Source organism: Hippocampus bargibanti, linkage group LG05 (genome assembly GCF_051943395.1).
Source record: "Hippocampus bargibanti isolate YZ-2025 linkage group LG05, ASM5194339v1, whole genome shotgun sequence".
NCBI classification, from domain to species: Eukaryota; Metazoa; Chordata; class Actinopteri; order Syngnathiformes; family Syngnathidae; genus Hippocampus; species Hippocampus bargibanti.
Genome location: NC_142738.1, coordinates 22,214,003 through 22,239,305, shown reverse-complemented (window position 1 = coordinate 22,239,305; position 25,303 = coordinate 22,214,003). Strand labels below are relative to the sequence as shown.

Here is a 25,303-nt window from a genome sequence, read left to right as displayed (position 1 = left end):
ATAAGTATGTGCTCCCAAAAAGACACATGTTCCGCTTGAACATTCGGGAAAGTTCAAGGAAGCTGGGGGTTAACTCTCTCAAAAATTGCCCAAGCTTGTCTGCTTCTCCATTCACATCCCTGAACTTGGGTTTGAGTGCAGAGTTGCACTGTAGGTCACAGAGCTCCATTTGGAACACAGGAGGGGCATCTTGCACACCAAAAGAGAATGGGTCCGCAAACATTTGAAATGTGGCTTTGTGCATCTTGAAGTCTGCAAATCTGTGGTTAAATTCCCTCTGTAGCTCCAAAATGGTGGCTTGTTCCATGGTTGTTCTGCGGTTTGTTCAGCTCCACACACAAGTTCCTTCATATCAATCATGCGGGCCGCACTAACATTAATCTTTCATATCAAGGCGGGCCGCAAAATATTCTTTCTTATGCTGTTCATTTTTCTCACCAAATAGCAACAATTTGCTCACAATGCTTTTGAGCTGGACAGTCATCCATCAGGTACATCCATTTGCTTCTGGAAAGTGAACTTTTCTTCCTTACAAAAGTTCCTTATTAAAATCACTTCTTCCCTCTCTGATGGGCATCAAACAGAATCTTTTCAACAACAAGCGAAGCAGAGAAATTGTTCTCCTGCCGAAAGAGTTGAGTTATCATTCATCATCCACAAGGTGAGCAGTTCCTATACGTGGTGTGCGGGTAAACACTGTTGCATCACAGTGGATGCTGAAACAAGACCTTTTTTTACGTTTGGGTTGATTAATTAGCGATGTGTGAGTAATACTACATTGATGGTCAGTACTAAAAAGGACTCACCTCCTTTTTTGACAATGAAATTGTCCTCCTCAATGTGTGTCATGATCCTTGATGTCCGTTCATCCATCCAACTTTGGCTTATATGGGGTAAGGTCATAGGGGCAGCATGTTAAGTGGGCAATACCAGACTCCCCTCACCCCAGCCACTCCATCATGCTTCTCCAGGAGGAAGCATAAGGCCTCCTCAGGCCAGCTGAGAAGCAGCTTCTCTGCGACATCCTGAATACAGCCCGCCTCCAACTGCACCATCATCAAGAGCCGTGTGAGAACAACTCCTATCCTCTGGGGAACATCACTGAAGGCCTTCTGGACCACAAACAGGTGCCTCGAAACACTGAACACATACAGGCCGATATGGGCGACATAAATAGAACTGATTATATACCGAATGAGTCTACTTGCAGCTGATGCGGAACTATCCATACTCCATGCCCTATTCAAATTTGAAATAAAACAAGTGGAAGTCGATTGGCGGCTCATGTCTGACCGTATGATTTCACAATGGATGGGGGACACACAGGTTAGATACCTGAGTTCCAAAACATGTTATGCATTGATGACAATTGATGTTAAGAATGTATGCAAAGTTAAAAAAAAAAGAGATCTCTGCCATTTTCATCTTCCATTTTATGAACACTTTGTAATATTTGAAAAACTCTCATATTAGCAGAATTGATCAGGTCCAGTCCTTTTTTTTGTCAAACTTAAAAGGCTCAGGTTGCTACTTAGCATTGAATTGATGATTCAGTTTCAGGAGTTTAACTGATCTGTCAGTAGTCCAATTAGTAGTTATAAAAAGGAGGAAAGGAAGCATAACAAAGTCCTCAGGTGTGACTAAATTAACATTTTATATGTGCTTTTATTGACCATTTGGAATTATGTTTCTATTATGCCACGTGCAAATAAATAGGATCAATAGACAGTACTGTACAAAAACTTGCTGTAGTATAATGTAAAGGCCTTAAATTAAAACTGTCAGTGTACGCTTTAAGTACCGGTGTGTGTTTTTATATTTTGAAACTGTTGTATTGGGAGAAGCAGGCAAATTCAACAGTGTCTGTGTCCTAATACAGTACTTGTAGGCCAAGCACAAAGTTAGCCCGTAGTTGTTTCCTAACCCCAACTGTCCCTCCACCAGATTGAGTACAACAATCGCATCCTGAACAGCATCCAGAGAGGTCTCCTCCTCGAAGTCAATGAGTCTGGCATTTATGGCATCAGGCAGGACACTTGCTCTGTGTTTGCCAGCACAGATAAGCCCGGCATGGCTCGAGCGCACCCAAGAAAATTACCCCAAAACACGAGAGTGGAGCTTTTTAACGTTCAGAAGTTTGTTTATGGTGCGCATCAATACCTAAAACGAAGTGACCGAACAGAATGGCACACAGTGAAATGTTGGCTTTTTAAAATTTCTGTTTCAGAACTAAAGCTGTTCAAAGAAAACAGGGGTAGCTCCCCAAACTATACCATCACAATGTGTTTGGAGGAAATATTTCCAGATGAAAAACCGTTGGAGAAGAAGCTTATTGTTGTCCAGGTGAGTCTTGGTTGACATACATCAGTCAATCGTCTTTCACGCACACAAGTACTGCAAAAAAAGTACTTCCGTGACACAGGTGGTCCCGCTGATCTTCCAATCCTTTCATGAGAAGGCCCAGAGTGAGTGAGCGTCTTCTCTGAACAGCGCCAACATCAGCCTCCAGTTGTCCCACAACAGCTTCTATAATTTCATTGCTTCTCACTTGAGCCCACCGACAACCGAGTGTAGCTAACAGTGCTGTGGTGACAACCCCTCATTTCAACCCGTTCCATGTGCCAATAAATCTTTTGTCAACCCAACTGGTTCTTTTTGAAAAACACAGTGCACTTTTCCACTGAAATTATTTTGCTTGTAACTTGCTCACTGCCATTCCCGAATTTATTCTGGCATTAAAAAGCAGGGGATGGGGGGCCATTCTCGATCTCATCACAGTTCCTAATGAAACTCTTGACATGTTTAATTTTATTAACAGTAATTTTCCTGATAACATTTCAAATAACGCCGTAGAAATTGCCTGTGAACCAAAAACAGCAGCTTTGGCCACCAATGAATATCCCATTAACAAAACATAAGGGATGTTGAGAAAGGGAGTACTTAGAGAAAAGTCTCTTAAAGGTACAACCTGGGCTGTGCACAAAAAGACAACTTTTGGAACTGCAGAGAAGCAGAAGCTCAAAATCCTCGCTTGTCAACCGAGGTGAAGAAATGAAACCAAAGAGTACATTTGTGTTGAATGGAACTTCAATTAGTGGTCATCTGATGTCTCCGTGGGTTTCGTCTCAGTTTTCTGATGTTTGCGAGCATATTTGTATTTGTCCACATAAGCCTTCACCAGATTGCCCACCTTCACTGGGTTAATTTCTCCGCTCTTGCTGTGGCAAACCTAGCGGAACACACATCGAGTTCCATTTCAAGTCTTCGGTCTAAACTAAAATCAATCAACCATTTCATTTCATCCAACAATTTGCAAACTCACCTTCTGCACGGCTTTGCGTAGAATCGCCTTATATTCCTCCTTGTTGATGTCTCTCTTTTGGTAGAAAGGTTTGATGGCTAGTTTCACCTCTTCTACGGCTCGCTCCTGCATGTGAAGCTTCTTCAAATACGCCTGAGAGCCACTGCCAGTTGGCAGAGTGATGTCGTCTTTCTTGGATGAATCGCTGACTGAACCAGGTCCGCTTGTGTCCTGTTGCGGTATTTCATGCAAAATGACCCGACTTAGAGCCAATCACAAGAGTATAAGAACGTTTTTGCGGTGGGCTTGTCTCAATTCGTCATGCTGGCTTTCGTGAGTAGGCAAGATTGAGAATAGGAAATATTTGAAGCAGAAAGTCATGGTCATATGATGTGGTAAAATAGTTCAATGATCCAGATGTTTAATCTTGCCAAACTGCTTTTTAACCGTTTAAATTAAATGTCTGTACATTTTGTATGTTATTCAATGAAAAGCAATATGTGCTCAAAATCGTAATGTGGGTTTAAGTTTTATTTAATCTGAAATGTCAGCACTAAAGTTTCAATTTCAACAACACAAAAGGCTGCTCCATCACTGCTTGCTTGGTTAAACACTTCCACCTACTGGTGATTCAACTATCCTACATTGTTATAATTAATATCATTGGGTGCAGAACCTGCATAAAGCATACAAGAGACTCAAATGTCTCTTGTATGCTTGCTTGTATGCTATCTTTTGGATGCACTAATTAGTGCATCCAAAGGATAGACTGCCAGATGAAAACAAAGTAATGTAGTTTATTCAATTCATTGTAAGAATGAAAATACAATACATTGGGGACACTAAACAAATTCTCAAAAAATACTTTATCAACATCGCAGGGATAATACGAGTGGGCCTCAATCGGCAGTACGTATGCACCTAAAAGCTAGCAACCACTCATTTGACGACAATGTGGTTAAAATCTTAGCGAAAGAACATAGATGGTTTGAAAGGGGAGTAAAAGAAGTGATTTTTATAAAACAGCTAAATCCTTCACTAAACCGATATGGTGGTGAGGTTCAATTTGGATTGTTCGTCCAACAGCCTGTTTAGGCAACATAGGATTAGTAATGCTGATGAGGTGATAACGGAGGAAGTGGGGCAATCAGGCCAGTCGTTAGTCAGGACAATAGGAACAATCAGTGGAGCCGCAGGGAGTAGTCCTCTGCTCCCCCCAACCTGAGAGCAGGGACCTATCATAGTAGTGTCCGGCACCGCCATGTCTGGACAGTAGGGATATATATATATATATATATATATATATATATATATATATATATATATATATATATATATATATATATATATATATATATATATATAGGGCCTATGCTACCAGTAAGACTTTAGTTTGCTGATGAAGCATCTTGGATAAGAAGCGAAACGTCCGACACCTTCAAAGAAGTACAGATGACGGCTGAAGAAACCTTTTCATCGATTTAAAAACATTAGTAACTCGTCAATAGTCGAGTATATGATGGGGATCAATGAGTCACATTTCACCCTTCCAGCTCTGTATAACATCACGAAGAATTTGTAAACTAATTTCTTAAAGGCAATACACCTATTTAAGTAACCGAAATTACATGAACAATTGGCTATTTGGATATTAAATGTCCAGGGTATATGTTATTATTGCCTGACTATTTCATTTAAAAGTTACAGATAAAAGCCAGAGTTAATTTCAAGTAGAGCATATATATTTGGAGGCCATCTCTCAACAAAAAGTCCAATGAGATTGCTATCAGTGAAGGAAGTCCCCATTAGGCTGAAAAATCAAAATAAACTTAGAGGGAAGAATGCGAAAAAAAAAATTCTGTCTGGTGATATTGGATTTGAGACCTAGTCAATCAATTATAAAAAAAAAAAAAAAACTGGAAAGTGGGACACTCATATCATCAAAGACACCGCTCTATATGTAAGAAACATTATTTACGTTGGCCGCAGGCAGTCACATATTCATTTGAATTACCAGTACTTCTTCATTTTTGGACCGTAGTTATCACATGATAAGGTGAGCCCAAAAGCATTCGGCTTTCTTCGAAGCCTTATAATCCAATTTGCTTTCCAACCGGCAGCTGCTGTCTGTTGTAATAATTGCATTTTATCAGACATGTGCAAAGTCTGGCCCAGGGGCCAAATTCGGCCGGCGGTCAATTTTCATCCGGCCCGCAGCCTCTGTCATTCAATCAATAACATCTGGTCCGCATGAAAAATTAATACTTTGGGCAGTAGCGCTGTGACCTGCGTGTGCTAAGTGCTGTCATCTCGAGGCTTAATTCAGAACAGCAAATATGCATACAGTAATTGACTGAATGAGACCCCAATTTTATAAAATGGCAATTTTCTATTTTTTTCTGAAATGGCGACAAGAAAAAAAAAGAAAAAATATTTCTGTTCAACTGTTGCAAATAAGTTTATTAAAATGATGAAAAAAGTGAAATTAAGTTAATATTCAATTCCAATTTTCAATGTCAATTCAATTTTGTTTCAAATTAACCAAAACACTGAAAGGACAACCGATGTCCCCGGACAAGTTCAAAGTCAAAGTCAAAGTCAGCTTTATTGTCAAATATGCTAATATGCATGACATACAGCACAGATGAAATTAATGTCCTCTCGGACCCAGCGTGCAAGACATGCAAGGCACTTATAACGTGGCTAAAAAAGACATACAATTGACAACAGACAATACATGTAATTTCTGTATGTAAAGTGAGGTAGTGTCGTATGGAAAGTGAGGTAGTGACGTATGTAAAGTGAGGTAGTGACATATGTAAAGTGAGGAAGTGACGTACATAAAGTGACGTAATGTCGTAATTGCAAAACAAACAACTAGAAAGGGTTGAAGTGAGGTCTTGTCTAATGAGAAATAACAAAAAAAATAGAGTTCAGGATGATCGTACAGCATGTAGCGTGTACTCAGAGTTCGGTGAGTGTGGCAGTGGGAAGGGGCAGGCTGGGCAGGGCTGGGAGGGAGTTGAGTCTCCGGACTGCCTGGTGGCAGAAACTGTCCTTGAGCCTGCTGGTCTTGGCTCGGAGACTCCGCAGTCTCCGACCCGATGGCAGCAGGCTGAAGAGGCTGTGGGAGGGGTGGGTGGGATCGCCAGCGATCCGGATGGCTCTGCGGGTGAGGCGGGTGTTGTAGATGTCCTGAAGGGGGGGGAGAGAGACACCGATGATCTTCTCAGCTGTCCTCACGATGCGCTGCAGAGTCTTACGGCAGGACACGGTGCAGGCGCCGTACCACACAGTGATACAGCTGGTCAGGATGCTCTCTATGGTACCGCGGTAGAAGGAGGTCGTGATGGGGGTCGGGGCTCCAACTCTTTTGAGCTTGCGGAGGAAGTACAGGCGCTGGTGGGCTCTCTTGGCCATTGATGCCGTGTTGTGGCTCCAGGACAGGTCATCGGATATGTGCACTCCCAGGAACTTGGTGCTGCTCACTCTCTCCACTGCAGCACCGTCGATGGTTAGTGGAGCATGCTGGGGGCGCACTCTCCTGAAGTCCACAACAATCTCCTTCGTCTTCTCCACATTCAGACGGAGATTGTTGTCCTTGCACCACGTGGCCAGGCGGCTGACCTCGTCCCTGTAGGCTGTCTCCTCGTCGTTGTCGATGAGGCCCACCACAGTCGTGTCATCCGCAAACTTTATGAAGAGGTTGGAGCTGGGTGATGATGGTGAGCAGTCGTGCGTGAGCAGAGTGAAGAGGAGGGGGCTCAGCACACACCCCTGGGGGGCCCCTGTGTTCAGCGTGATGGTGCTGGAAGTGTTGTCGCCAACTCTGACTGCCTGTGGTCTCCCCGTCAGGAAGTCCAGGAGCCAGTTGCACAGGGAGGTGCTGATCCCCAGTTTGCTCAGTTTATTGGTAAGCTGTTGGGGGATGATTGTGTTGAATGCTGAGCTGAAGTCGATGAACAGCATTCTGACGTAGGAGTCTCTGGTCTCCAGGTGGGTGAGCGCTGTGTGGAGAGCAGTGGAGATGGCATCATCGGTCGAGCGGTTGGGCCGATATGCAAATTGGAAGGGGTCATGGGTGGGGGGGAGGGCAGCCTTGATGTGGTTCATAACTAGCCGCTCGAAGCACTTCATGAGGATGGGAGTGAGTGCGACCGGGCGGTAGTCATTGTGGCAGGTGGGGGACGACTTCTTCGGGACCGGGATAATGGTGGTGGCTTTGAGGCACGTGGGCACAACAGCCTGGCTCAGGGAGGTGTTGAAGATGTCCGTGAAGACATCTGTGAGCTCCACAGCGCAGTCTCTCAGAACACGGCCAGGAATGCCGTCGGGACCCGGGGCTTTTCGTGCGTTGGTCCCTCTGAGGCATCGCCTCACGCTGTCCTGGGACAGTGTCAGCACCTGTTCGCCGGGAGGTGGTGGGGTCTTCTGTGCTGGAGTGCTGTTGTCTGCCTCGAAGCGGGCGAAGAAGTCGTTCAGCTGGTTCAGCAGAGTGGTGGAGTTCTCGCAGGTCTGTGGAGTGGGCTTGTAGTCTGTGATGGTCTGTATCCCACGCCACAGGTTCCTGGTGTCACTGCTGTCTTTGAAGTGGTTGGCGATCCTCCTGGAGTGCTGTCTCTTGGCCATCCTGATGCCACGTGACAGGTTGGCCCTGGCTGTCCTCAGGCCCAGCTCACCGCCAGCTTTGTAGGCAGCGTTCCGAGCCCTGAGGAGCCTGTGGACTTCACCCGTCAGCCATGGCTTCTGGTTGGCCAGGATGGTGACAGATCTGGTGACAGTCACGTCATCCATGCACTTCCTCATGTAGGAGGTAACAGAGTCTGTGTACTCTTGGAGGTCGGTGTTGTTGTTGTAGGTGGCCGCTTGTCTGAACATGTTCCAGTCTGTGTTGGAGAAGCAGTCTTTGAGTGCCTCTGACGACCCATCAGGCCACACCCTTATCTGCTTCTTGACTGGTTTCATGACTTTGACAAGAGGCCTATATGCGGGCATTAACATGATAGTGGAGTGGTCCGAAGCTCCTAGGTGGGGGAGGGGGTAGGCTTTGTAGGCTCCTTTGTGTGTGGTGAAAACATTGTCCAGAATGTTGTTACCTCTCGTTGGAAAGTTAATGTGTCCATGGAGATGTGGAAAAACACTTTTGGGGTTGGCGTGGTTGAAATCGCCAGCCAGGATAAGGAAAGCATCTGGGTGGGCTGTCTGTTGCTCGCTGATGTGCTGGTAGAGTTCATTCAATGCCGCGCTCCTGTTGTTAATTGAGCTCGGGGGGATGTAAACTGCTACCAGCAGTATGGCACTAAATTCCCTCGGCAGGTAGAATGGCCGACATTTTATGACCATAAGTTCCATCAGTGGCGAACAGTGTTTGCATACCACAACAGCGTTGCGGCACCAGGCATCACTGATGTAAACACAGAGTCCCCGCCGCGAGTCTTCCCCCCCTCGACGAGCGCTCTGTCTGCCCGGAAGCTAGTTAGCTGGGCTAGCTGGATGGCACTGTCCGGTATGCTGTCGGTCAGCCATGTTTCCACAAACACAAAGGCACAACACTCACCCACGGTCTTGGAAGTTGAGCGGAGAAGTCTGATGTAGTCCATTTTATTGTCCAGCGAGCGCACGTTAGCCAGCGTGATGGTAGGAATGCAAGGCCGGTGGCGGCTAGCCGCGAGCCTAATGCGAATACCTCCACGCTTTCCCCTCTTTTGTTTCCTCATACAGCGCTTGTGGCGCCTCCACTCTGGGTTGGGTGCAGGAGTGGGGGTCGGTGGAAGAGTGGGGCTCAATGGATGAGCCGACTCCCTGAGCAATCCATGCTTGCGTAGCACTTCTGCTTCAGCTGGTTTAGGTTTTAAAAATGAACTGCCGATGTCGAGCAGAACCTCACGGGAGTAGGTACGCCTCGGGTGTAGCGAGGCCAACGGAGACGGACATTTGCACGAGTAAGACAAACACAATAAACACGAAAAAAACAATTTGCCGGGAGAGAGAGGAGCCGCTGCGTGTGCACGCGCCGCCATCTTGGAAAAAAAAAAAAAAAAAAAAAAAAAAAAAAAAAAAGTTGTGTCCATAATTTGTAAAATGGCTTCAAATGAACTTTATTGAGCGTATTTTACAAAGATTCCACAGCATGTAGCTATATTTTACGTTTTAAGACTCGCGGTGAATATTCCAGAAGTCTTGTTTTTGAGTTGGTGACGAGTCCGTACGTGACGTCACTGAAGGAACGCCCCTGACCGAAAAAAAAGGACACATTGTAGCAATCCTTCCATCACGTCAATGCATTTTGCTGTACTTGTTTGGTCTGAAAACGTCATGTTGCACCAAAAAGAGCCAGAAGAGGGCAACCAATCTCCATATAAGGAATTTATCAGCCTGTGGAAACGGGCTGATTCATTCCTCACAGAGAGCTTGGTCGCCATTTTCTGCCTCTTTTCTGGGACGCTACATTGCAGTCCAGATGCCTCAAAATGACACGGAAGGACTTCTTCAATCAATTGCAAACATGTATGCTTTCCTCTTCAGAACTATTTGAATCATATTCATATCTGGATGTGGAAAAAGAAAGCATATTCTCTGAATCTGAAGCCATTGTTTTGATTCTCCAGCAATGCAAGACATCTTGGCGTGACGTCACGAACTGGGGGCAGGACTTTCTGACAATGCCCAATTCGCAGCTGAATTTTTTGCAGATTTTGGACACTTTAAGTCATTTTGATTGGTGTTTTGCATTTGAATAAAAATATCATACTGCGTGTTTTGGGTATTTTAGATGCTATAAAACATTTTTCTGATGTCAGTTAAGAAGAAAAAAGTGACGTCGGTTGTCCTTTAAGTTTAAGATAGCTGAAATTAAACAAAAAAAGCACATGTGAAGCACTGACTGGCTCGCTGAAATGGATTTATTTAAATTGCAGTTTTATGCAAAGAACGTCGGCAAAGGTTGCCCCCCCTCTGCATTGTTAACACGCCAAATCTGGCCCCTTTTGAAAAAAGTTTGGACACCCCTCCTCGAAAAGCTGTATTTAATTGAATTGTATTCCCTTAACTAGTTAGTGCAACTGTAGCCACAGTGATGGAAATATTCTGTCGTATAATGACGTTCCTCCTATACAGTACAGTGAGACCTCAACTTACAAACACCTTATCTTAAAAACTTTTCGTCTTACAAACATCAAATTTATGAAAATTAAACCTTATAATAAGCACTATTTTCATAATACACACCCACCACGGCTGGCGGAGTGATCTTCGGCGGAAGCGCACCAGAGGTTAAGTTACCAACAGTCCTTATGGAAGGTGACTCTCCTTCCATAAGCCATCAACGACCAACAAAAAGGTAAATAAAACTTTATTTTACAGCACAGTTTATTTCGTTAATTACAGTCCTCATGTAATGCGCCTCTCTTTCCAAACAGCAATTCCCTTTGACCTTCGTCCTCCAACACCATTCCATCAAGCCATAAATGACCATCACAAATGTAAATAAAGTGACTTTATGATACAATGCAGTGTATTTCTTTCATTACAATACAATAGCACATTTATTATACATAGAATAAGGTATGTTGTGTGTAGTTTTAAGGCTTATTTAGTTGAAAAGTATATTTTATGGAAACCCAGGAACGGATTATTCACATTTTAATTGTTTCCTATGGGAAATTTATTTTTGAGATACACACTTTTCGCCTTACACACTCTGTCTGGGAACAAATTAAGTTCGTAAGTTGAGGTCTTACTGTATATGAAAAGTTTTCAAATATGCCATCCATTAAAGGTACACCTCACACTCTGAAGGACCTTATAGTGCGGAAATTACGGCATGTGTTTATTCCACGTTTTAAATCTAATCTTGTGATGTACAGAGGCCAATTTCAATAGAAATTGTCCCGTTCAAATACTTGTGGACCTACCGGTAAATGGACCAAACTGCAGCAGGACTTACCTGGCTGGTTTTAATGGATGGCGGTCTGTGTGTAGCCTCCTGCTTCAGCTTTCTTTTATACAAAGCTAGCTCTGAAAGAAAGCGGAAGAGATGAAATGCAACAGATGCGCGTACAACTGATGCACTGCCTAATGTGGAAATGAGCCATGGACACTTACTGCTCGCACATTTGTCTGTTTGCGCTCCATCAGGCACTTGTATATTCCACGTCACCCTCTTCCCTTGAATCTTATTTTTGGATACAGTTGGAAGCAGTTGTGCGTCGGTTTTCCCTTCTTGTTTGATGGGTTCCTGTTTGACTTCGGCACCAATGCCCTCAGTATGCTCTTGCTTCACACTGTCTTGGCTGTAGACCAACACATCCACAGAGGTGTCCTCATCAGATTCTGGCGGCGGCTTCATTGGGACTTGCAACTGGTTGGCTCCCTTGCCATTGGGCTGAAAGTGCTTCGGTGACTCCTGTTGACTGACTGGCGTGTGAGGTGAGGTGACAGGCAATTCGGCATACACTTGCTCCGGTTTAATTTGACTGATTTCACAAGGTTCTTCCATCTTCATTGTTTGACATACTTCGATCTCGAAAGGCTCTTTTTTTATCTCGTGGATTGTTGATGGTCCATCTTCTTTCTCTGAGTGTAGGGGGATGGGAGAACACTGAAACATATCTATATATTCTTTTTTTGCCTCTTTAACAATGTTCATTTCTTTTTTAATTCCTTTAGATGTGGCCATAAAGTCTGCATTGTCATCTTCCTCTTCAGCATTTGCAGAAAAGGTCAATTTGGATACATCTTTCTTGACTTCCGGAATCATTTCCTCCTTTCCAGAACTTAGTGGGACACTGCTCTCCTGAGGGTCATTGTCATATTTTGATGATGAACAGGACACTGAGCGTTTTGTTACATTTTCAGAGGAACTATCCACTTTCCGCCTCTCTCTTGAGCTTGATCTGGACCGGGTTCTCCTTTTGTCTTTCAGTTGAGTCTTCACATCCTCATGACATGAGCGTGTGCGCTCTTTCCTTCTTTCTTTCGATCTGGACCTGTACTTTGATGGTGATTTTGAGCGGGAGTGTCCACGTCGATGGTCCTCGGTTGTACCTCTGGACCGTGATGTGGAGCGTGAACGACGTGTCTGATCGGTTGACGCCCTTTTTTTCTCATCGCTACTGTTGCTGCTTTCTTGATAGTTTTTTCTGCTTGAATGGTGTTGAGTGCTCGAGCTGGAGCCAGACCTTCAGATTAAAAATCATAGAGGAACAATTGAAAACGCAAGAATATTGAGTGCTTGGTTAAAAAAAGCGTATGCCACTTTACCTTGATCTCTGTCGTCGTTTTTTACCAGTGGTTTTGGGAGAACAAGACTGAGAACTTTCTGACTTTGAATGTGTCCTTCTCTCTCGTGACCTTGACCGTCTTTCTCTGTCTTTGTCCATTTTCTTCAGCCGGTCTCCTTGCATGGAGACAAGTTGGTCCATAGTCTTGTCTCTGTCAGATGCTAAGATGCTTGATGCAGACTGTTGTTGCTGATTTAGAAGTGCTGAAGTAGACGATTTCTTGTCAGGTAACCTGCGATCAGATTTTAGTTCTTCCTTTAGTTTTACCTTCATAAAACATGAGTCAGAACCTGAAGAATCAATCTCGTCCTGGGGGTATTTTTTGTAAGTAATTACTCTCTTCCCACTTTCCTCCTTGATTTTTAAATGATCTCGGCTGTGAGGCAAAAACGTGCCTGGTGTTTCTGAACCGCAACGGCTTTTCATACTGCTGTCTTTTCCTGTTTGCCTCTTTACCCCGATGCCACTAAATGTTGCTTGCTTCTCCGTTTTTACCAGGAGTGATTCTTGTTCAACTTTGACCACTCTTGAAGTGCAGCTCCCCGCCCGGGAAAAGGTCTGTGAATGGCCACTCCCTGGGTCTTCCTGTGCGACTTCACTCACTTGAAGCGGCTTCTGCCTACTTTGGGCTACATCGTGCCTGAACGCAGGACTCTGAACTGAATTAAATCCATGAAAGCTACTGGTCAAGTTCTCACTTTCACTGTCAGAACTGCTTGCATCTGACACGGTTGGATTAAAAGGGTCATAGACATTCTCATCTTTTATGTCGCTGGCAGCTGATTGTGATGCCTTCAGCTTCTGTTTATCTCGGTGCTCTTGTTTCTTGTTTGCCTCGAGTATCTTCTCTCTTTCAGCCTGTGTGCTGCTTGCACAAGCAGATGATGATGGGGGAATGACTCGTCGCGAATGCCACGAGTTCCTGCTGATGTTAATGCGGAAGCTTATGGAAGATGAAGATGAGGAAGACGCTGCCGGATCGTACAGCGATGCAGAAGGAGAGGTAGTGGAGAAGGCAGGAGAGAATGAGTTGGCGAATGCCGAAGAGGACCCAGCTCCTTGATTTTGAGGCTGGCGCTCAGTTTTGCTTTGTTGGGCAACATCTTGCCGCCTGTTTTGGTCCCCAGCAAAGCTGACCAATGCCGTCTCAGGCATGCCAGAAGGATTAATACTGGAGGACGAATTGCTATTGCTTTTGTTAGTGCTACCATTTGTGGCATCTCGTTTGATTTTTGGGATCCGTGGGAGACTGTCCACATCTACCCACACAGGCTTTGCAGGTGCTTTGATAGGTTGATGTTGTAATGGAAGTGCTGTTTTGTTATTAGAGCTTGGATGTAAACCCTGACATGATGAGGTGATACCACAGGTGGAAGCTCCACTGGTTGCCTGGACACCAAATGATGATGAAGGTCTGCTTTTGAGGGGAGGCTGGAAACACTTCTGACCTCTCGATGACAATTTGGGAAAGGAAGGAGGCCGGATATGGCTGTCATCCGAAAGTACTGGAGAGAAACACCTGGAAAGGGACCTGTTCAAGTTGTTGTGGGAGGGCACTGGTAAATATCCGGATAAAGTACTTTCTTCTTGGCTGGCTGAAACCACTGGCTGTTCAAGACCATGGGATTCATTAGAGCTACTGCGCTCTCTTAATCCTGGCTTCAATGTAGATGAACTTGCTGCTGAAATTCAAGCATATTGCGAAAGAATAACATATGGATTGTGGGACGTTAATGCTTGTCTCAGTGAAGAAAAGTGGTGGATAGTCATTGCGAATGCAACCAGAGTAGGTGCAACCAGAGCAGGTGCTTCTGTCAATCCCGCTATCAGGGTTTGTATGTTGCGCTAACTATCAACTGATGATTAGCAAACGAAGGGTATCTTTGAGTTTGTGCATTAGACATTTTTTGAATGACTGAAGAGTAGCAAGATTTTATCAGGAAGAATTAATTGGAAATTAAATATTCATATCTTTTGAGAAGACGCCAATATCACTAATTTTGATCATCAGATAAAAGCAACTAGACTGGTTGGAAAACCTTTCTCTCGATAGGCTACATTTAATAAAAGTTAAAAGATGTGATTTTGACACTATGATATGAATCTCTTAACCTACCTGCTTGAGAGGCTTTAAGATAGCCATCACGACTGATGATAACATCAGAGCTGTCCATCAGGAGCAGGCTTTGCCCGGAAAGAATGCTCCCCAACAGGTCGGGCATCGGTTCAGCCTCCACAACACCTTCAGTTTGGGGAATATCTATACTCCGCCTGGTATCACACAGAGACATTTGGTTGTCTCTTCATTTTAAAAAGAATGTTGGGAAAAACTGTCCTTGACAAGACTCAATTCAATGCAAATGAATCCATCAAATATGTACATATATCACTGGGAAGTCAAATTTCAACTCATCGGGAGGTAATTTTACCTTGACAGGCCCATACTGACAGGTCGAGCAACGGGCTGATGAGAGCGAAAAGCAGAATGTGAGATCCCTCGTCTCTTTGCCTCCAACAATGATGAAACCGTTTCTTCTTGCTCATCCTCTCCACTGCCAACAAAACAGTAGCAAAGGTCAATTGTTCAACCGTTATCTGGGTACCAGATCACAGGGCAACAAACCAGTAATCATACCGATCTACAAAAGGATCCAGGTCAAAAGGATCCCCATATATTGAAAGAGATGCAGCACCTATGTCGGCACGCATATTGCTTAGGGTGTGCTCTGAGGGTCGACACACAGTGGGAAGTGAAAAATTGTTCTTGTTCTTTGACAGTCCGAGACTATTGGCAATGCGGCTCTGAGGAGTGGCTACCATTTTCCCCACCTGTGATAAAGCACAAATACAGATCAGAAATTGTAATTTCATGCTGCATTGAGCATGACATATATTTTGTGAAAGGGTCACAATTCCTGATGTGACTCACCGGTCTCTTTGTGGATTTTGTCCTCCTGCCTTTACGTTTCCTCCTAGCTTTTGTTGAATGACCCCTTTTCCCCTTAACAGAGAGTGGCTTCTTTTTTGTCAACTTTTGACGTGTTCCTGTTCAATAAAATGGGCTACTTTTCTTTCTGGTATAATTGTTCCCATTGTTGTATTTTGGTAAACCTGCTTACCAGTCTTGCGCCGGCGTCTGGTTGGAGCACGAGGTGTGAGGTCCCTTACATATATAGCTGTGTTCAGCCCAGCAACCACTGAATTGATGGTCTCATCCAGCCAATTAGATTGGATTTGGTCTGTTGGAGCGAGCTAGAAAGAAATAGCAGAAGACGAATCAGTGTCCAATTTTATTTTATCAGTCCATTGTGGTGCAAGGGTCAAACACGTGCACATCTTAGTTAATACCGCCTTCAGATAAGTACATTTGCTTTACATTGAATACTGTAGCAACTAAAAACACTGATTAACATCCATCTTTGCACATGCTGGTCTAAGTTCAGCAACTACAAAAAAAAGAAAACAATGAAAGGAAGCATCATGCCAAACCTGCGTTGTGCGTGCCTGTGTGATACGGTGTCGATTCACGTTTGCCCGAACCCGTTCACTGTGCCGAGTACGGGCGATGGCTCGTATTGGGACTGCAGATCGGGACTGGGAACGGCTGGTGGTCGGCTGGGCAGTAGATGGGAGCCTTTGGGTTTGATTCTGTTCTTCTCCTGAGCCTTGAAAAAAAAATAGAATGTTTGTAAGCGATGACACATAGTATGTTAGAGAAAATGAACTATACAAATAGTTGGGTTCCTGTGCAGCAAGTGTCAAATGAAACAACCACGACTGTAGTTATCTAGAACTGCTTCATGTAACAAAGAGGGTGCAGAAAGTGCTTAACAACGAATGACTCTTCATGTCTTTGTGTTGTCATATTTTTCGTTATTTAGGTTTTTTGTGGTTATTTTGACTTCAAGATGGCGGCGCGAGAGTGGCTGCCTTTCTAGCAGCTCCAGTATTTTGTTTTTCTACTTCTTTCCTTTCAGAACTTTGCTGCAGTGAAATGTACATTTCTCCACTGTGAGACTAATAAAGGTAAATCCAATCCAATCCGTTCATCTCTGGAAATGTGAAACAAAGCCATTCTTAATTTTGCTTAATATTTCTGTTTTATAAACATGCTCTGTTGGCTACCAGGAGTTGAGATGAACTGGATTTGAGCCAAAATGGTCTTTGTAAGATCGGTTCACATTTTCCCGTGTAAAAGTTGTAGTACGCTGTACATTATTTGAAATGCTAAAAAAACGTATGAAATACAGGGAATAACGTAGAAATTGACAGGTATGATTTGTTTTGCATTAGACGCACTGTTCACAACGGAAAAGAAGAAAACATCCCCTGTCCGTGATCATTTTGAGTAGATCTCTGCTAAAAGGGTACAAATTACAATAACCAGTCCGAGTATATCCTGTATAATGTAAACTACTGTGACAACAAGGTGTATCACTGGTTTTAACGTATTCTACTTGCTGATATTTTAAAAGGTGAAGTGTAACCTTTGTTCTAAAGAACTTTAGTACGAACAGAACACCTTTCCCTCAACAAAAATGAAAGGCGTGTCTTGTTCCTTTTTTATGTGTCAATGTCTAAAGTAAAGCAATTATTATTTCAAGTAACACACGCAGTCATTCAAATCACAACTCCCTGCCTTTTCGCACTGTCTGTCATGACATTTATCATCCACATGATGGCACAGCAGAGCAAGTCAGGCCCGATGATGCATCGGCCAAAAAGTGAACCATTTCGGTAGGAGGGCATCATTGCTTTGATAAGGCCTCATAATCCCATCACTCGTGGCAAGTGCCAATTTATGAAAGTTGTCCGTTGTATCAATAATGACAAAGCTTTGATTTCCTTAAAACTTTCCTGCTGTGAATTGTGAATTTCTCCATTGTGAGAGAAATAAAGGTTATTTTATCCAATCTAAAAAGGGATCTACTTTGCACACGCTCTCATCCATTGTCGGCGGCTGTAGTACATGAGCAGGAGTGAGCTCGAACTTTTCCTGAAATAGAACAACCAATATAACACTCTTGGGTTTTAAGAATTTTAAATAATGGTGCTCTGGAATTAATCTGGAAAGTGTTCTGGAATTAATAATTTTCATGAACGCATGCCACAGACACATTAAGACAACATAATTAGACATCAACTGAATACATTTATAGAGGAACATATCATGAGCAAAAACCTTTGAAACGATATTGTACCACAAAACAAATGATGTCTCACTTACCTGAGTTGTTATGAGCAACACATTCAGGACAGAACCATTCCTCAACAGGAACAGTGTCCATAGGTGGTCTGAGGCATTCCATGTGGTAGCTGTAAACAAAGGGAAGTTATCCAATATCTCCAATGCTTTGGTATTGTGCAAGAATATTTGTCTTGGAAGAAGTCAAGCACATCCGCTCAACCTAAAAATACCCATTGGAAGGATGATTTTGTTTATTTTTCTTTTTTCATTTGATTTGGAATGGCACAAAAACAAAGGAGAGACCAAAAATCCAGACACCAGTAATTGCTTCATGTACGGCTGTAAATGGGCAGCACAGTCGTCGACTGCTTAGCACACACCTCACAGTGCAGAGGAGCAGGCATGGCCTGTGTCGGTTTCAGCCCCACGTATTTCAAAAACTTGCATTGTATACGACTGGAACACTAAATTTTCCCTAGGTGTGATTGTGAGCGTGAATAGTTATTTGTCTATGTGCACTTTGTGATTAATGGGCAATCAGCTCAGAGTGCATGCTGGGAATGGCTACAGCACGCCCGCGAGCTTTGTGAGGATAAATAAGTGGATTAGAAAATTGAAAATCATCTGTTCATAGCTACAACTTAACTCTGGCCAGATGTTGGGCCAGTGTTTCTCAACAAAAATCAATAGGCCAGAGTTACTCCTCAAGATTAAACACTTGAAAATTGAAATGTTTAACTATTTTTAAATGAGTAAACTGTTCGCAAGCTGCTTTCACGCACCCTGCTCGTCATGGCAGTACAACAGTCGAGAGAGCAGTTATTCAACTGTCCCTCTCAGAGAGCCCCCCAAGGCAAGGAAGAACATCACCATGAATTGTGCATTTATACATCTTTAGTGTCCTTTTGGCCTTCAATAATTAGATTTATGGCAGGGGTGGTGAGTCTCAATTTTTCAACATGTAACTCTGGTCATAGCCGGCAGAAGTCCCCAAAAACTACATAGCAATAAGCAGAAGTCTCCACAAATTACAATTTAAATGGCCAGAAGAAAAGAGGATGGTATTTAATTTCAAATTCTTGGACTAAAATAATCTGTGTATTATTAGATGTTGGCTAGATGACAGAACATGTCTTATTTTTTTATTATTATTTATTCTATATACAAATGAAAATGGAAAGAATACCATACATTTCACAAATTCATAATACATTTGTAGAGTAAAATAATAAAAAAAACTACAATGTCTTGATGCATCATTTTCAATATGAATTAACCAAAGTGCCATTTCCAAGTGAATTCAATCAAATTGAAGCCAGTAAACTAACAACTGGCAGGAAACGTTGAGCTTTTTTACATCACACAGTACAAGAGACTGGAAGCATGTCTCACCCGGCATCACACCCATCACAGAGGAGAAGACGATCCTCTCGATCACTGCGATGACACACCTCACAGTTGGTCTGGTCCAAGTCCAAATCCACTGTCTCCACCTCATCTTCCTTCACTGTTTTTTGGACCGTAATCTGTAAGTAATCATAAATGCACAAAACTAAAAGATACATTGAGACATACAGGGAGCAAATCACTTATGGCACTTTTGTTTTAAAATCAAAAACAAAAACACTGACCCTGAGATGTTCACAATATTTTGTCGATGTAAACATGGCACACCAAATTGAAAAACTTTTATTTGCCGTAACGATTCAAGTGAGAACATTTCATGGATTGTGACTGTCAGATATTTGACTTTCAGAATCATAAAGCCTTTAATAGTCCAACAATGGTGAAATGTCCTCATTATTTTGGATTTAATTTGTTGAATATAATGCAATACCGAGTAAACACACTTACCATTTTCTGCACTTTTCCACCATAAGATTTCCTGAGGTATATACTGTTGAAGATAATACGGTCCACAGGGCATGAGTTGGCATTCTAAAGAGGGATAACATCACCAGAAATTAAATGCTTTCAAGGCTTTCGATTTGGAAAGAATTTAAATGCATTTTGATTGATATTGCTTTGGTGGAAGAATAATTTATCAAGTCAAAGTCAGCTTTATTGTCAAATATGCCAATATGTATGACATACAACACAGATGAAATTAATGTCCTCTTGGACCCAGCGTGCAAGGCACTTATAATATGGCTAAAAAAAGACTGAATGTAAAGTGAGGTAGTGTCGTATGTAAAAAGTGACATAGTGTAGTAATGCAGATTAATCTACTTGTTTCCATCCATTCAATGGTGCAGCTATTGAATGGATGGAACCTCTTTGCTTGCATTGTGAATGTCGCGTGATCAAAACCAGGAATATAAGAAGAAACCGTGGACATGATATAAATTCAATTGTCATATTATTTGTTATTTATTTTGTTTTTGTTATTTTTTTTTACTTCAAGATGGCGCCGCGAGAGTGGCTGCCTTACAGGCAGCTCCTGTATTTTTTTTTTCTACTTCTTTCTTTTCTTTCCTCTTACTTTTATAACTTTGCTGCTGTGAAATGCAAATTTCTTCACTGCGCGACAAATAAAGGTACATCCAATCAAATCCAATCCAAACCTCAAAAGTGTCTGTGTGACTGCGGAAAGCACAGTACGCAGCCAATCGCAAGCGAGCTTGGCCGGAAGAAGGCATGCAGTACAAAATCTAACAGCATCTTTGTCCGAACATTTTTTGACAGACCTGCAAAAATGTTCGTACCGTTGTTCGTAAATCGGGGAGCGCCTGTATTCCATAGTCAATGCAGTCTACTCAAGTAAAACTGCCGTTCCAACAAACAAATACTAGATGGGCGAGTGGGACGTATTTCCATCAGCCGTCTGTACCTCTGCATTTGACTGCACTGGGAGGCTTGCAAGCACATGACCCGTTTAGTGACGACTACAATGACTGATAAAAAAAACCAACGTTTGAGACTGCTTATTTTTTGCAAGTCTGTCATCCTTTGTCAATTATCAGTAAATCCTGTGTACTGCCAGTGACCTCCTTCTTTTCCTTTGGGCTTTTCCCTTCAGGGGTCGCCACAATAAATCAGTGTCCTCCATCAAACTCGGTTTTGTGCATCCTCTTCTCTAACACCAGCTACCTTCATGTCCTCTTTGACAACATCCATAAACCTTCCTCTCTGTCTCCTGCCTGGCGGTTCAAGGTTCAGCATCCTTCTCGTGATATAGTCATTCTCTCTCCTCTGGAGATCCTGTGTCCATACCATCTCAGTTTCTGGCTTTCTCTTCAAAGCCTCTAATATGAGTTGCCCCTCTGATATATTTACTGTATTCCTGATTCGATCCAACCTGGTCACTCGCAAAGAAAACCTCAACATCTTCATCTCTTTGACCTCCAGCTCTGCTTCCTGTCTTTTCTTCAGTGGCACTGTCTCCTGTCCAAACATCATGGCTGGTCTCACCACCGTTTTATACATCTTTTCTTTCATCCTAGCTGAAACCTTTCTATCACACCTGACATTATTCTCCAGCCGCTCCAGCCTTCACCTCTTTTCCACACTTCCTCTTTTCTTCACCTCTTTTCCACACTCACCACTGCTTAGGACAGTTGACACCAAGTACTTAAAATCCTCCACCTTCTTTCTCTTGACCCTGCAGCATCACTCTTGTACTTGGATCCCTCTCATTCACACACATTAATTCCGTCTTGCTGCGACTGATCTTCATTCCTCTCCTTTCCAGGGCTTACCTCCACATATCGAGTTTCTAACCCACCTGTTCCCTGCTCTCACTACAGATCACAATGTCATCTGCAAACATCTCCAAGGAGATTCTTGTCTAACATCATCTGTCAGCCTGTCCATCACCATAGCGAATAAGTAGCGAATAAGAAGGGGCTCGGAGCTGACCTCTGGTGGAGTCACACCTCCACCTAGAATTCCTCCGTCATACCGACAGCACACCTCACAACATGCTGTCACTCCACACTTCCTCATGCAATACCACAGCTCTTCTTTGGGCACCCTGTCATGCGCTTCATCCACAGCTACAAAAACACAATGCAATGCCTTGACCAGTGCCAGTGACCAACCTTCTATAATTCTATAATAGAATAATTTTATTCTATAATTCTGTAATATAACCAAATACCCTTTCAGAATGATGCAACTCGATGATGTAAACATTTGGTACAAATGTGATGCACGCCCCACATTTAAACCATTTTTGACAGTATTAAGGTTGAGAAACTTGTCTTACCTTAGACCAAGCAAGGATGCAGTCGAGGCAAAAGTAGTGCTCACAGTTCTCTGGTGTTGCCACAGGCTGGTTGCTGAAGGTATTCAGGCAGATGGGACATTTATCTGCATCCTCATCTGAGCTCATGGTTGAAATAGTTGTGGAGGGCTCGCCTAATACTTCATCCCCAGCTTTAGCGTCTTCTTCATCCTCACCTTATATGGATAATACACAGAACATAAAATATGCAAATATAAAATAGTCAAGAAAATACATCAAGCAACGGCTGTCATGTTTTTACTTATCTTGATAGAAGAACGCATGTTAGTCAAATTTACCCATTTTCACGATGACATTTTGCTGCTTTCAAGTTTACAACTCAATAAATTGATAACACCTTGAGTGTAAACACATCTATTTATTATGCTTCTAAACTGAGAGGAACAACAATGGAAGACTGTGACTTGTAGTTATCCACCATAATTGGCACATGGTTTAGCACACAATTTTCATAATTTCTCTAAATTCTGCACAAGTATTAGATCTGTTAAAATGAGATGTTTGTCATGCATAACTAGATACAATCATGTTGCTTATTACAAAGATTGCATTCCCCAAAAGAACCTGAGGTAAGTGAAACCCATTAAGTAGTCATTTTTATCCTTTCTATCTATCTATCTATCTATCTATCTATCTATCTATCTATCTATCTATCTATCTATCTATCTATCTATCTATCTATCTATCTATCTATCTATCTATCAAACAATCAATCTATCAAACAGTCAAACAGTCTCAGTATACCAGTCAAACAGTCTGTCCGTTTGTCCCCCTGTCCCTGTGTCTGTCCATCTATCCATCCATCCAGCTATTCATCCATCTATCCATCATCTCTATCTCTATCTATACCCCTATATCTATCTCTCTATCTACATCTATCCTATCTATCCATCCCTAGCTATCCATCTATCCATCCATCCAAATGTTTTCTTGTTAACCACTGATACCTTTTAGAAATATTGTACAGAACATTGAATCAACAATGTGGCTGTCATTGATAAAATTTGACATAAACGCGGGCGAGGCGCACACACCGTTCACATTAGTCTATACCCCCTCAACATTCCGGATGCAGAACACAATGCATCTTAAAATAAAAAAAAATCAATGAAAGAGAACATCATCAAAAATGAACAGTGCTTTTGGGAGGCATTATTGGATTTGTTTTGGGGGGGCTTTCTTTAATTGTAATCATGAAAAAATAATGGCATGTTCTGAAGTTACTAACATGACTGTTTGAACATGGTAACTAGTACCCTCCTTTTCATTGTCCTTTCACTCCTCACCCTCTTCGTCATAATCATCATCTTCCTCACTGCTGTCCGACTCTCCTTCTTCAGATGCATCATCATCATCATCAGAGTCTAAAACAACATAATGTAAACGCAAATACAAATAATAAATTGTGTGGATTCATTCATCTTCCAGACTGCTTTATCCTCACGAGGGTTACGGGGGGGGGTGCTGGAGCTTATCCCAGCTGTCTTCAGGCACTAGCCAGGGGAGACCCTGAATTGGTTGCTACCCAATCGCAGGGCACATAGAGACAAACCATTCACGCACACACTCACACTTATCGCCAATTTAGAGTGCTCAATCAGCCTACCATGCATGTTTTTGGAATGTTAGAGGAAACCGGAGGACTCGGAGAACACCCACGCGGGCCTGGGGAGAACATGCAAACTCACCACAGAGACCGGAGTGGGATTTGAACTCACAAACTCTGCACCGTTAAGTGGCGTGCTAATCACTTGACTACCGGAGCATCTTAATTAATTTTCTATACAAGTTATTTATATGTGTTGTGCTCTTGTGATAAACACAAATCATATGGTACCAGAAATGTTCCATAGTGTAGCTCTTTTTTTGTGGGCACCACGCCTTATCAGCTCATCTGGGCTGTCATCATCATCCATTACTGATCATAAAAAGAATGGTCCCTCCAAATCTTGTCTGCAAAATAGCTGCAAATATGACATGAAGAACCATGATTGAAATTTAAAAGTGGTGGTTAAATTGATTAAACGAGAGCCAGATTACTCACTGTGAGACAGACGCGGCAAGTTGGTTTGCTCAAGCAGAAACGTTATATCCCATCATGTTGCCTGTATCAAATTAATGTAAAAGTGAGCATGAAGAAACATGAAGAAACTCCACATACAGCGATGCTTACATCGTCTATTGCATTAACATTAATAGATCGTCAACATATATATTTATTACAGATGTGTGCTTTTCCACTTTCAAGACACCAAACTTGATTAAAAGACAAATAAGCAAGATTTGCAGTAGCATGAAGCCGTGTTGTTCGCTCCCCTTTGAGTAGCATAAGCTAAATTTAGCGTTGATCTCCGAACACAATCAAAGAAAAATTGTTCTTTATTCACCCTTGCACGCAAGCGTGCACAATACGCACCGGGGCATAATTGAGTATGTAAATGATAAAAAAGCCAACCTACGATATTCGATGGCAAAGTCAAGTCTACGCGTATTGTAAATTACGTCTATAATCGAAGGGAAATGTCCTGAGTGACACCACCGGCAGTTTCGATGGCAATTGCCGAGTACATCTTGTTCGGTTGCTGTTTCATGGCGACAGGTAAATATCGTCAGTGCATTACCGCTATCTACTGGTGTGGAGTGGGGCTCGCTGTGTCATTTGCAAACACGTTATTTTACGATATTAATTTTAGTTATATTATTTTTCTTTAAAAAACAAAACAAAAAAATCCGAGAGAACGTGTGTGTGTGCCCTTGTGCAAAACATTTTAATTCCTCTCCTCCCAAAATTAGAAACTACAATCACTTGTTTTCTCCTCATTCGTCAATCTCCTTGGCAAGTTTCGAATATCACCACGTATTCATTATGAAGTCTCATCCTACATGTAGCACTAAATATTGGGGCGGCAGTGTGACAGGTTGTAAATTATCGTATTTCCTATTTTGGTTACATTCGCGTAGTTCTATTGGTTTCCAATGATATATATCGAAAATGTTTATTTAAACATAGAACGCCTGCTTCGGTTAGTGTTTCGTGTCGGACCGATTTAGATCGTTGGACCGGAAATTGTTGTGCACATACGTTTGCATTAGATCGGGGCATTCGAAGTAAACCACTGTTGAGTCAAGACGTATCACATTGCTTGTCTTGTGGTTTTTTTCTGGATCCCACAACACCGTATCTCCCTTACTATAGTGGAGAGCGCAACAGCAGGGCTTTCGACTGATTGGTACGCGCAGTGGAGTTTATTCCAGCTTCAGCCTGTTTGTGTGGCATTAGCATGTTC

The 25,303-nt window shown here is 42.6% G+C and overlaps 2 protein-coding genes across 6 annotated transcripts; one reads left to right on the top strand and one right to left on the bottom strand.

Annotated features, from left to right (window-relative positions):
- The first annotated feature begins 888 nt into the window (after positions 1-888).
- irf7 (interferon regulatory factor 7) lies at positions 889-2,659 on the top strand. Its single transcript, XM_088995949.1, is given in 4 exon segments — positions 889-893; positions 995-1,127; positions 1,945-2,343; positions 2,423-2,659. Coding segments are annotated over 4 exon segments (774 nt in total).
- Positions 2,660-2,791: 132 nt separating this feature from the next.
- On the bottom strand, positions 2,792-24,601 carry phrf1 (PHD and ring finger domains 1). 5 transcript variants are annotated; one of them, XM_088997321.1, is made up of 19 exons: positions 24,472-24,601; positions 24,061-24,121; positions 23,854-23,980; positions 23,303-23,380; positions 21,978-22,171; positions 19,625-19,708; positions 19,163-19,296; positions 17,810-17,898; positions 16,072-16,247; positions 15,702-15,834; positions 15,512-15,627; positions 15,218-15,411; positions 15,012-15,134; positions 14,699-14,853; positions 12,563-14,264; positions 11,405-12,480; positions 11,247-11,317; positions 3,323-3,532; positions 2,792-3,229 (listed from the first exon to the last, which is right to left on the bottom strand). In XM_088997321.1, exons 3-19 carry the CDS (start codon positions 23,930-23,932, stop codon positions 3,092-3,094), a joined length of 4,752 nt encoding a protein of 1,583 aa, XP_088853447.1. In that variant the 5' UTR covers positions 23,933-23,980; positions 24,061-24,121; positions 24,472-24,601; the 3' UTR covers positions 2,792-3,091. The 5 variants fall into 5 exon arrangements, with proteins under 5 accessions (XP_088853447.1, XP_088853446.1, XP_088853448.1 ...); XM_088997320.1 differs by having other exon boundaries at positions 24,476-24,567; XM_088997322.1 differs by having other exon boundaries at positions 12,563-14,261; positions 24,476-24,567.
- Positions 24,602-25,303: the final 702 nt, after the last annotated feature.